This window comes from Arachis duranensis, chromosome 7 (assembly GCF_000817695.3).
Source record: "Arachis duranensis cultivar V14167 chromosome 7, aradu.V14167.gnm2.J7QH, whole genome shotgun sequence".
NCBI classification, from domain to species: domain Eukaryota; kingdom Viridiplantae; phylum Streptophyta; class Magnoliopsida; order Fabales; family Fabaceae; genus Arachis; species Arachis duranensis.
The window spans coordinates 29,779,810-29,793,527 of NC_029778.3; the positions used below are offsets into that span (position 1 = coordinate 29,779,810).

General features: G+C 29.5%; 1 protein-coding gene across 1 annotated transcript; it reads right to left on the reverse strand.

The window, feature by feature from the left end:
- Nucleotides 1–1,020: 1,020 nt before the first annotated feature.
- LOC107458353 (uncharacterized) lies at nucleotides 1,021–1,872 on the reverse strand. The gene has a single exon (XM_016076563.1). The coding sequence runs from the start codon at nucleotides 1,870–1,872 to the stop codon at nucleotides 1,021–1,023; it is 852 nt and encodes a 283-aa protein (XP_015932049.1).
- Between the last annotated feature and the right edge of the window lie 11,846 nt (nucleotides 1,873–13,718).

Consider the following 13,718-nt stretch of genomic DNA (forward strand, 5'->3'; position numbering starts at 1 on the left):
ACTATGATGACTATTGGTTAATGCATAGTTTATTGCATATGTAATTGAAAAAGGTTCGTCGTTTTGTTCCATTAAACTTTGTCTATGAAACTTATAAGCTAAGCTTATGGATCTATCAAAATTCTTTGTTGATAAGGGGATGGCATATCCAATATGGGTATTAAATTTAACATTTACATTTGCCAAATTTCCATGAATAATTCCAATTATTTGATCTGTGGGATCAATAATTCTTTTATCACAAATTGCTAAACTTATTGGTGAATTAATTCCTTTCATATATGTTGATTTTACTAAAACTTGGATAGTACTAATATGAATCCATCCAATCTTAGATCTTTTTTGTTGATCTTTAATTTTCTTTATTTGTTCGTTTATTTGTTCTTCATCTATTAGAGCTATTTCAAGTTCTCCATTAGCAGATTCTATTTTTACAGGTGCTTCAAACTGCATTTTTCCATAATATATTATGTTTTTTCTATTAAAAATTTCTTTTAAAAAGCTTTGTTTAAAATTCTCATTTGCTTTGAGATCTAGTTCTGATTTTAAAATAGCTTGTTTTTCATTATCAAGTAAAGCAGTTATTTTATAATAATCAGATTCTTCAGTTATTTCCAAATCTTCTAAATAATTCATAAAAAAAAAGAAAATTAAGATAAGAATGTACCTTTCTGGAGATGAACTTTTATTTAATGCTATTTTACAATAGGTATTTCTCCAGAGGGGAGTTTTTACAAATTAACTCCAGAGGGGAGTTTTTTAGAATGATTTTTCTAGTTGATCAGACTCCAGAATCGCCTCAGCTACTTCCTCTTTGCCCTCCTGGCCTGTGAGTACTCTAAGCTTCCTGCTTTCTGATTTCTGATGCCTCTTTCAAATGACTTAGCAATCTATTTATAATGGTTGGGTTTGATGGACAAATCCCATCCTTACCCTTCTTGTGACGTCATTGCATGCGTCACTGAGCACTTAGTTTGCACCAATTACATTATTGGTGCTTCTGTGACGTAAGCTCTTACGTTATTCAACAATAATGTTGATGGATGACTCAGATGTCTCATCCTCTTCTTTTTCCACGTGGGTGGGGTCTTCAGCATTGTTGCTTTCTTCAGACATTTCTGAGGTGCATAGCTGGCACCTATGGTCCTCTTTGTCTTTTAGTAAATGGCATAGATTCCTCCTTATCTTGTCAGGAAGTTTTTCCAATAATCCAGAGAAGTTGTAAAATGCTGATTCAAAATCCACTAGGAGTCTCATTTCTCTTGATTCAATTTGATTTCTTTTACTAGAAACAATTAGAGTGTTTCTGCTTTTGTAGTTTATTCTTGTTCTGGATTCTTTGTTTATTTTTTGGGCTCTCTCGAAGACCCTTGCCAATGTGCTGGCCAATCTTCCTTCGTTGCTATAAATTGATAGATCTTGAACTTGTTCTATTGGTTGAAAGTCTCCTGGGAAGACTGACATGAAAACTACTTGAAATGCTGGGATCAAACATTCTCCTTCTTCATTGAAGATTGGCTGACTACTTGTGAATTTTAGGGATATATCCCTAAGTTCTCTTGTATCAATCATATTTTTAAATTTTTTCACCGCATCTATAAAACCTGCAGGAAATTCTTTAATGATATTTAAATTGTCAAAAATTAGGATCGTATCAATTAATCCGTATTGGAAAAACTGATATGTATCAGAGGGTGAAGCCTCTGGGAAGATTACCAGCTTTGTTAGCTGTTCTTTGTTAATGGGATAATATCCCAATGTTGCTCTTTTGTCTAGAGTCCAGTTTAAGACCAGATTTAAGGTTTCTCTACAGTTTGATCTGCAGACCCTTTTCTTGTCATTTATTTCAGCTCTTGTAGGAATATTTTTCATTAGTCCAGTCCTTTGGGCTTGGGCTGTTCTTTGGATTTGGACTGGAGCTTTTTCTGCTCTTTTTAAAATCTACTCTGGATGGAGCACTTCATATTCTCTGAGGGATTCTTTTGCTTCTTCTATTGTTAAGAATCCTCCCTTGTGAATAGTTCTGGGTTGATGAGTAAATGGGGCTGCTTTGGCCCAATCGTCATAGACTCCTTTCATTGGGCCATTGTAGATGACATAATATTTTTTGTCCTGAGTTGATTTTTTAACTATTTCTACCAGAGTTTTATTTTCAGGGATTTTTTCAGAAAAAATTAGTTTTGATTGTGGCTGGTCCACCACGCTTAGCTGGCTGAACTCTGATGGTGTTGTCAGCATTGGTATTGAAGTGGGTAATGTTGCTTGTTGGGTTACTTTCATTGCTTCCATGGCCTTCTTGATGGATTGAATTTGAGCTCTTAGCTGCTGACAGTGATTGCACTTTTCAAGCTCTTGTTCAAGCTTCTGGATTTCTTGATTCATTGTGTTGATAATGAACTCCATTCTCTTGTCAATGTATCTGCAATAATATTTTTATTTCCTTTAATGTACTCGATTTTTATCGGATATTGTAATAAAAACATTTGCCATCTTACCAGACGACCCTGATTATAATCAGATTGTAAATTATATCTAATAAAACCTGTTAAATAACTTGAGTCTGTACGTAAAGTAAATTCCTTTGGAAGTAAATCAATCCTCCATTTCTTAATAGTTTTTATTGCTGCTAGAGTTTCTTTTTCATGGGTAGTATACCTCTGTTCTGTTGGTGTAAATGTTCCAGAAATATATCTGCATAGTAGTTCCTTTGAGGAATGTTTAGAATCTAGTGATTCTTTTTCTTTGTTCAAGCTTTTTTCAGCTTTTTTAGCTTTTAGACAGCCTGACCAGGTCTTGTCTGAAGCATCTGTTTCTACTATTAAATAGTCATCTTCTTCTGGAATATAAAGTTCTGGAAGATTTTTACAAAGTTCTTTAATTTTTTGAATCTGCAGGCTATCCTTTTCTTCCCATTTCCAAATCTTTTTTATACTTATTTTTGAAAATAAGTTTTTAGTATAATCTGTTATATTCTTTAAAAATCCTTGATCAGAAATATAATTTATGCATCCTAAAAATCTTTGTAATTGCTTTCTGTCTTCCATTTTATCAGGAAATAAATCTACTTTTTCTAATACATTTGGTTGAAGTTTTAACTTCCCTTCAGTAGATAGAATTAATCCAAGAAATTCTATTTCTTGTTTTGCTAGCTTAGCTTTCTTTTTACTAAGGACTAAACCTTTTTCCTTACATCTTTCTAAGACAATTAGTAATTTTTGAAGATGATCTTCTTTATCTTGTTTTGTAAAAATTAGTATATCATCAATGTAAACTAGAACAAATTCATTTAAATCTTTTAGATTTTCTTCCATAAATCTCTGATAAATACCTGGAGCTTGTTTTAGTCCAAATGGTAGGACATTCCATTCGTAGAGTAATACTCCTGTTGATTCTTTTGTTGGACAAGTAAAGGCAGTTAATTTCTTTGTTTCTTCGTCTAAACGAAGTTGCCAATATCCTGATTTTGCATCGAGCGATGAAAACCAAGTTGCTCCTTTGATTTTTTCTAGAATGGAATCCTTTCTTGGGAGCTTATGAGCATCACCTATAGTTGCTTCATTCATTTTTTTGTAATTAATAACCATTCTTCGTTTTCCTCTTTTAATTTCGTTATTGTTTTCAACATAGAATGCTGGGGCCGCATGAGGACTTTTACTTAGTCTTATAATTCCTTTATCCAAAAGATCCTTACATTCAGATGAAAATTCTTCTTTATCTCTAGCTGAATAAGGAATTCTATTTGGAACATTTATTTCCCTTGTAGGAACTTTTAGTTTAATACTTATTAATTCTTTGTTTGTATTTTTAATATCTAAAGAATTTTCAGCACAAACTTCATTTAAAAGTTCTTCTATTTTAATCTCAAGATCATTTTTTGGAGTTTTTATCTGAAAATATAAGTTCAAATAACATTCTTCTAGAATTGAAAATGTTTTGAATTTTAAAATTTCGTTTATAGTAGTAGTTGGGATTTTTATTAATTTTGCCTTTTGATTTAGGGAGGAATCATATGGGGCTTTTAGAACTATATATGTTAATTCTTGGATAAAAGGGTGATATAGTTTTAGGAAATTATTTCCTATAATTAAATCTATTCCAGATTCTAATTTATATATAGATGGAACGATGAATCTGTAATTTTGAATGAAGACTTCAATCATTTCTGCTTTAAAATTAATTTTGTGTATAGATTTATCGGCTATTCTAATTCTTAGCGGATTTTCTAACTTTTTCCAGTTAAGTCTTATATTTGAACTTGCAAAACATTTTGTTGCCCCTGTGTCTATGAAGGCATTAATAAATTTTTCTGTAATTTTTACAGTAATAAACGTAGCGCTATTACTCAGTTCCCGAGTTTGTCTCTGAGTCTGTTTCTGAGACATATTCGAAAATATATTTTAGTTCATTATCAGATTCTTCTAGCGGTTCCATAAAACAAGTTTTTGCGACTTCCAGTTGTTTAGTTAGGTCTTTTTTATCCTTCTTTTTTGGACATTCATTTGCATAATGTCCTTCTTCTTGACAATACCAACATTTACAGTTTTCTTTTTTATTTGGGCAATAGTTCTTTTGTTTTTTATTGATACTTCTTTTCCTAAAATATCTCTTTTTTCTCCAATTTGGATAATATTTTCTTTTTCTAAAGTGATATTTTCTTTTTCTTTGGATATTTTTATAAGGATGGTATTTCCGAATATTTTTATTAGAACCATATTTTTGAGGAATTTCTTCGTTATCTTGACAACAAATTCTAATTATATTATTAAATCTTTTTTGAGTAGCTTCTTGCATACAGCGTTCTTTTATTTCCTCTCTTATAGCAAATGTTGCTCCACCAAAATTATTTTCAATTGTTTTATTATTTATTTCTCTAATAAACCTTCCCATAATAATTTCATTAGCAGGGTATGGAAGTTTTGTGATATACATGCTAAGATAATGATTTTTATCTTCTTCTTTTAATTTATAATAATATATTCTATATTCACAAATATAAGATTCTATATAGCAAAGATCGAATATCTGAATATTGGCCAAATGATTTTTTGCCTCTAAATACTCTTTTTCAGAAATTTCTTTTCTATGATTTATGACATTTTTTCCAAAAAATTCTTTGTATAGAACTCTCATTATGTGTGCTATTCTATCATAAGCTGTTGTTTTTCTGCTAATTCTTCTATTATTTTATTATCTATTGATAACATATAATTTCTTATAGTTCCTTTAGTATGGAATCCTATAAAATTCCAGATATCCATTTCAGATAATTCGTTTAATTTTGGGTTTGTATAAGCTTCTAATAGAAAAGAGTTCATCCAATCTTCGAAAATTTCTTTTTCGTTCTTTTTGCAATCTAGATCAAGCATTTTTTCTCCTTCTAGTTCTTGAATTTTAGGAACATATTTAGATGGTATTTTAGTATATTTCGAATTTTTGCTTATAAAACCTTTTTTGAAGGCATAATTTTCAAAACCTGTTTCCCATTTAAATTGGGTTTGATTATTATTACTAGATGTTCCAGCTTCATCTTTTATTTGTACTGGATGTACAGGTTCTTCATCACTTGAATAGTCTAAGACATATTCTTCTCTTTCAGAAATTTCTGGTTCTTCTTTAATTTGAAAACCTTGCTCCATAGAATTATCTTCCTGAGCCATTTTTAATTGTTTAAAAAGCATTGTAACTTCTTCTAATTTTTCGTCAATATTCATAATTTTAGAGGTGGTCTAACCCTTAGATTTATTGTATCAATTTTATTTTGGACTTCTTCTTTCTTAGGAATTTCTTTTTGGAAGTGTTTATCAAGTATCTGTTCAAATTTATTTATTATATTAGGCTTTTCTTTTTCTTTATTTTTCTGAAATTTTATAGAAACTAATATTTCTTCAAGCATATCTATTATAGAATTTAATTGTGGATTAAAAGTATGATGAAGATGGGGATAATTATCTCCATGATAACATTTTTTAGATACTCCGTGTGAAATATAAGTTTTTTCAGGTTTTTGAATTCCTTCGATAAAACTTAAAGTAAAATTAAGATTTTGAGAAAAATCGTTTTGTATTGATTTTAAAAATTCAGTGTCATTACAATTGACATTGGTTAAAATCATTAATTTTTGATCTATTAATTTTGATAGATTAATTATTTCTTCTTTTAAATCTTCTAATTTACTTTTTTCCATTATGTGACGCTTTTCTTTTGCGAAAGGATACGCTTTTTAGTGTAATCTTAGCCACCTTTAGCCATTATAGCCATAGCCACCATAGAATAGGCCTTCATAAAGCTTATATGACCCAATAATCAACCATAACAGCCACAAGCCCACAACAGTGCTTGTGATTTCTCAAATAAGTTTGCCTTTTTTCCAAAATAAGAAATGCCCACTTTTCATTAAGACTTTATTTGAGTGGGGAATAAAAAAAAAAGAAAAAAGAGAGAAAGTTATTTTAATATTATCCTTATTTTTTAATATATTTTATAATAAAAAATAAAAATATTTTTTATAATATTTTTTTCATCCAAAAAATCTATTCTCAAATTCTTTCTCTTTTCAATAGTGTAACAATCTAAGCACTGGTTCTGATACCATTTGTAACGGCTCAAACCATCCGCTAGTACGATATTGTCCATTTTGACACACAAGGCCTCACGGATAGGGATGCTAGCCGAAGCCCCCCACACTCACTCGTCAAAATGCGTCATGTTAGGAAGAGGTATTCACACTCTTATAAGACATGTTTCGTTTTCCTCCCCAACTAATGTGGGACCTTACAAATAGAATTTTTTAAATAAATAATATATAATTTATATTTTTGTATTTTATATCCAGTCACTTTTATACTGTGCATGATTGTAAATAAAATAAATAATATAAAATTCTCAATGACTTCATTTGGGTGCAGAATATATGCGTAAATAAATGTTTTTAAGTATTACGATTGCAGATGAGATAAATACAAAAATATTATTACTTATTTAGTAAGCAATGAAAATGAGATAATGCTAAATGACAAAGAGAGAGAAAAAAGGTATTTGCAATGTAATTTAGATTTATTTAAAAATAAAATTAATATAATTTATTAAGATTTAAATTCTTTTAGTTTAATTTTTTTTAACGTAATCTAATAAAATTCAAATTAAACTATTTGTATTTTATCCATTATATTTTAATCTAAGTCGATCAAATTTTTTTTCTTTATTTATGATGTACAGATATTGATACGAATTGTTATTTTTTATTAAGACATGATTAAATATAAAAAACACGTGTATCGAACGAATGTTCAAAATATCGTATCTTTGTCTGATATACAAACATGACAAATCAATAAAATATATATATTTCATAGCTCTCTACCATCTAACCTCATCTTGTTTATATTGTCAATCAAATTAAATAAATAACAAGGTTTTGTTACTTATAGTTAGTTATCTCCTATGCAATTGGATGCTTAAAATATTATAGATAATAAATAAAGATATATAATTAATAAACATTATAAGAGAGTGTGAATCACTCTTAATTTAGTTAAGACAATTAAATTTTTTATAATTATTTATCTTTTCTTATTTAATTATACTAATAGTTAATTCTAAATTTAATGTGAATCAAATTTCAAAAATTTCTCCTTCATTATTATTACATGAATTTATGATTTTATGATATTTTTTCTCTCAAATAAAAATTTTAAATTCTTATACTTTTAAAAAAAAAATCTCAAATCACCTCAACACATTTTATAAAAAATAAAAACATCTTAAATTTGATTCATTTTATTTATTAAAAATTAAAAATATTCAAAATTGTTGGTTCATGACTTACAAAATAAAATAATAAATAATAATAAATTAACACCAATTTATTGATTATGGATATTATATATATGTATAATTATAAATATTATACGTATAAAAATATAGATGTTAAATTAAAAAATTTAACAACTTCTATTATACAACTCATATTTTACGTATAGACTATTATAAAATAAAAAATAAAATATAAATAATAATTAAGAAATAAAATTTTAAAAATAATTATTAATTCGTCATATTAAAATCAATAAATAAGCATACATATGAATAGTAAATAAAAAATATTAAAATTATGACCCTTTGGTGTACATGTAAGATAATTTAAAATATATAACAAGACACATAGTTTAAAATTTGGTAATATTAATTATAAAAATTTATTAATTATGAATATTATATGTATGAAATTATAAATGTTATCCGTATAAAATTATGGATATTATTAATATGAAATTTTAGATATTATGTGTACCTTACCTAATTATGAATGTTATTTGTATGAACTTGTGGATGTTATGAATAAATTTATAAATTAAATAAATTAATTTAGGTATTTAATATTTTTTTTTCAAATCCAATTATAGTAAAATTTGAAAATATATGTGAATCAGAATAAATCATTTTCACTTTGGAAAACATGAAACAAATTTTTAAATTATCAAAAGACGGTGATTTAAAAAATTATACATTGATTTAAATGTATAATGTCTTAAAAAAATTAAAATATTTTGAATCATAATTTATTAGTACATATATAAAATAATTTGAAATATATAATAAAATATAGTTTAGAATTGAATAATATTAATTGTAAAAATATATTAATTATAAAAATTATATGTATGAATATATAGATGTTACGAGCTATGCTATACATATAAGTTTTTTTGGCTTACAAATCTTACAAGTTGGGTCAAGTCTAACAAAAACTACATTCACACTGGAGTGTGATAACACGCGCGTCACTCAACCGTTTCCAAAGCATGCTCTCACTCACCATTATGGAAGAGGCTTCTTCTTCTTCGCGTTTCTCCTTCTCCTCCTCCTCTTCCTTCTTCTTCTCCATCTTCTTTGTGTTTCTCTTCCTTTTTCTTCGCGTGTTTCATCTTCATTGTTTTTTATTACTGTTGTTGTTGCTGCATTTTTTTCTCCTCCTCTTTCTATTGATTTTGCAACATTATGTATTTTTGCTTCTTTTTTTAATTTTTTCTCCCAAGAAGAATTATAAGAAAACGAAATAAGCAGATGAGGAAGAAGAAGTCGTAGAAGAAGAGGAGGAGGAAGAGAAAGGGTTTTAAATTATGCAAAACTTATTAGAATAAAATGATACCCAAAAATTTTAAAAATACACCCAAATATCTTCGTGTTACACCCAAATTTTCTACAAATACATAAAAATATTTTCTCTAATGCTGTATTTTTTTTCTTCTTCTTCTTTTCCTTATTTCTTTCTTTCTTTTAGTTAAATGAATGTAAGTTCATCCTCTTCCAAGTAATTTTATAAAATTATGTGTTTCTTCTTTTTCTTTGTTTGATTTTTTTTGTTTTTATTCTTGTTAACAGAGTAAAATAAGAAGAAACTTGATAAGGTAAAATAAAAAAGAAAAGATGAATAAGAAAAAAAGAAGAAGAAGATTGTGATGATGATAAAAAAAAAGAAGAAGTAGTAGAAGATGAGGAGGAGGAAAAAGAAGAGTTTTGAATTATGCAAAACTTATCAAAATAAAAATACACCAACAAATTCTTAAAAGACATCCAAATATCTTCGTGTTACACCCAAATATCTTCATGCTACACCCAAATTTGCTGCAAATACAGAAAAATATTTTCTCTAATGCTATATTTTTTCTTCTAAATTGAACCATACCTCAGCTACTTGATTGGATTTAAAACAATAATCAATTTTGTTTTGGTTCAATTGATAATCTGAACTTGAATTATTTATTATCTTCAACAACGAGATAACTAATGATGGAGAAAAAAGAGAAAAGAAAAGAGGAGAAGAAATTCCAATGAAAAAGAAGGAGGAAGAGGAAGATGTGGTATTGATGACGACGATAACGAGAAAAAAATATTACGAAAAACGAAAAAAACGTAAAAGCGCGTAAATATAAATGACTTATATAACTTGTATTGAAAAAATGCTTGTATGTGAAGAATAATACGTGTAGAAGGATAACAATTGAATTTTGCTCACCTCATTAAATAAAGTTAAAAAATAAAAAATTTTGACTGATTTTAGTTCCGAAGTTTGGTTCCAAACTTTTTTCACTTAAAAAAATAAATACTTATTTACTTTTATCTTATTTACAAACAAGACCAGAAATATGGATGAGGACTTTATGTTACTTATTCATTTGTAATGTAAATAAAATACATTTTGTTACACAATATAATCAAAATATGATACACCAAATAAAAAAAAGTAAATTTATAAAAAAAATACATATTTGTGTAAATATAGTATTTATTTATTGTATTTTAAAAGTTTTTCTAGGTTTTTGTTTAAGATTTAGTTAATAAATTTCATAAGGACACTACTTAAGTATATTAAAAATATCAAAAACTTAAATTTTAATATAAATCCTTTTTCACCTCCTTAAGAAAGTAATTTTAGATCACATATTATTAAGCAACCCTTTATTTTATTAACCGAACAATAACTATAATGAAAATTTCTAATGATTAACCTTAGATATTTTGATGTAAACTCCGGTTAAATTAGTAAATAATTAGTTAATAAATTAGTTTTTAATAAGGAGGATTAGAAATGTGAATATTATATCAAATTAGGATAGAGCTCATCGAAACGAAAATTTTGACACCAATTTTAAAGAAAACGGTCCAAAATTGGACCGAACGGACCGAATCAGTTGAATCGGACCCGAATCGGGCTATCGGTCCAACCGGACCAGCCCTTTTAAGTGAACCCAAAGCCTTTCTTCCCTTCACTTTAACAGAAACGAAGCTTTCAGCTTCTAGGGAAGGGAAGGACGAGAACTTCGCCGAAAACCCTTACGGTGGTTCCGATCCCCGTTATTTCTCCGTCCGAGCTCCGATTGCCACACCGTTTGCAGCCACGCGTCCACCGCGTTGAGCTCTACATTTCTAATGGAACAATTTTATTGGTAACTTGTTTAATCACTCTCAGCCCTCTTTTTCCCCAATTTTCGAATTTTAAATGGGAATGTTGAATTTCTTTTATTTCTGATGTTTTAGGATCCAATTAGCTTGAGGAAAACATTCACTCTTGCTTATGTGAAGCTTGGGTAAGATGAGGATACGATAATTATATTTTATTTTCTTTGAATTTGAGCTTTGAGTATTAAATTGGATATATATGTGTTATAAATGTGTATTAGGTTGAAAATAAATAATTTGGAGCTTGAAATTGTGAATACTGGAACTTGGAGGAAGCGGATTAGTTGAGGTTTTGAGGGCTGAGTTCTTTTAGAAAAATTGTCTTGGAATAATACTTGGGAATCAGTTAAGGTATGATTTAGGTTTCTTGCATTTAATATATAATGTTCTGTGAAAACTTAGGCTAGACAACCATAGGATAAGTTGGAATGCAGGTGTATGTTTAATGTTTAGTAATTTGGCGATGAATATATTTGGTTGAAGTTTATTGGATATTTAGTTATTAATTTTGGATGGTGAATGTTGTTATGTTAATTTGGAGAGAATTATGTTTGAATGTTATTGTTGATGAACATGGTTAGTTTGGGTGCTTGTTGATTAACTAATGATTTGGTGAATTATTGATTTGAGGTATAACTATTGTGGAGGTTGTTAAGATAATGAGGTATTTTGTGTTAGAAGCCTAGGATTAGTGAACTACGATCCTTAGTTAAATTTTGGTTGTTGGATTTGAATATTGTATGAGTATAATTGTTGATCTAAGGTAGATTTATTATGGTGACTGTTATGATGATGAGAAAGGGTATGTTGAATTGAAAAGAAAGCAAGTTTGGACCCGAAAAGGGTGGCAAAGTCCGAGTTTTAGAGGAGATGCTGCCGAAATTTTATAAAAATCAGAGATTTTGTTTAGATGATTATTTAAAAGAGATTTAAATTTAGGGGTTATATGGTTTGATTTTGAGTTATTAAGAAAATGAGTATGTTTTAAGTTTGAAGTTTGATTCTTAGAAAAGAAAGAATTATGTTTTGAATTGGAACTATTGATGGACGGTATGGGAGGTGTGATAATGAAGGATAAGGATTGAATATGTTTAATGTATGATGATGAATGAGATGCAATTGAGAATGATGTGGATGTTGGTGAATTATAATTGAATTATTTATATGGTTTCTGAATTTGAATGATCTGAGATACGAGATTCCCTGGATAAAGTGTCGTGGCTTGCCACCACGTGTACCAGGTAGAAAACTCGATACTCTGTTGACCCTACGACGTAAGTGTGACCGGGCACTATATAAATTCCCGGGAATGTTACCCCCATTGAGTAATATTGATTATTTGAGATAAAACTATGCATAGACTCATGGGGATGCACATCGGGGGACAGTCTAAGTACAATTCAGACTTGTCGGGTTGGCTGAATAACCGACAGATGAGCCTCATCATCCATAGGACAGGTATGCATCATATGCATATTACTTGAACTACTTGCTTGTGCTTTAATTGGGTGTGCCTAAATGTATTTGCCATGCTAAATGTATATTTGTTACCTGCGGTATTTGTAACCTTCCTATGCTTGCCTTTATTTGTTTATTTGTCTGTGAAATACTGAAGAAGATGGAGGTATGGAGGAATGGCAGTATGAGATTTAGGTTTGAGGTTAAGTTAAGTCAGGTTTACATATTCTTAGAAAACTACCTTTTATGGCTTCTATTTAATATTTTAAGCTCTATAATTTGAGAGTTAGCGTTCTAGGATTGCCTCTGGCATTCTCAGGGCCTTATATATTATGTGTGTGGCATCTTTACCATACTGAGAACCTCTGGTTCTCATTCCATACTATGTTGTTATTTTTCAGATGCAAGTCGAGAGGCATCTCGTTAGGCTTCTGGACCCTTGAAGCGGAGTGGTTACATGGTTATTTTGTTATGCTATGATGTGTATATATGTACTTAGCTTTCTCTCTGCATAACTTGTTCTTTTGATCCTCCGAGAGGTTTTTGGAGAGGCAGGATTGTGTATATGTACTTTTGGGTTTTTGGAATATGTATGTATATATGTGTAAATATTCTCCGGCCAGTCTTGACTTCGTAGGCTGAGTTAAGAGCTTGTTATTTTGTATCTTTGGCACTCTATTCCTACTTCTGTTATCTTATGTTTGACAGTTACGATTTTCTTAGCACGCAAGTTAACTCGTTTCTTGAGCGTTGCGCTTTTATCTCGCGATTTTTATTTCCCCTATTCTTCAAGGCTCCTAGCATATTATAATTTTTCTGCTATTATATGTACTCATTTTATTTTAGAGGTCGTAATACCACACCACCTTCGTTTTACGACTTAAGCGTAAAGCTTAGTGTGGTAGGGTGTTGCATTATGGTATCAGAGCAGTTCGTTCCTATAGAGCCTGAGAGACGAACTGATTGTACTTCTGTGCATTCTTTGTATATGTGTTTATGTGCTATTAGGATATCTGATTGATATATATGGCATAAACATTTGTGAGCATGCATTTGGAACTTAAAGCATTAGACCTGCGATATTGAGACTGATCAACTTAATATCACTTGTTTAGTGTGTATAGGGACCAGATGTCGACTCGCGGACGCAGTCGCGGGCGAGGTAGAGGTAGGACAGGCACTGTTACTCCTGCCCCTATAGGGACTGATCCAGTAGACTTTATGGCTGCCCTGGGAAATATGGCTGCAGCTATGCAGGCAAAAGCTGAGGCATTGGGAAATCAGATAAACCAGGGTAATCA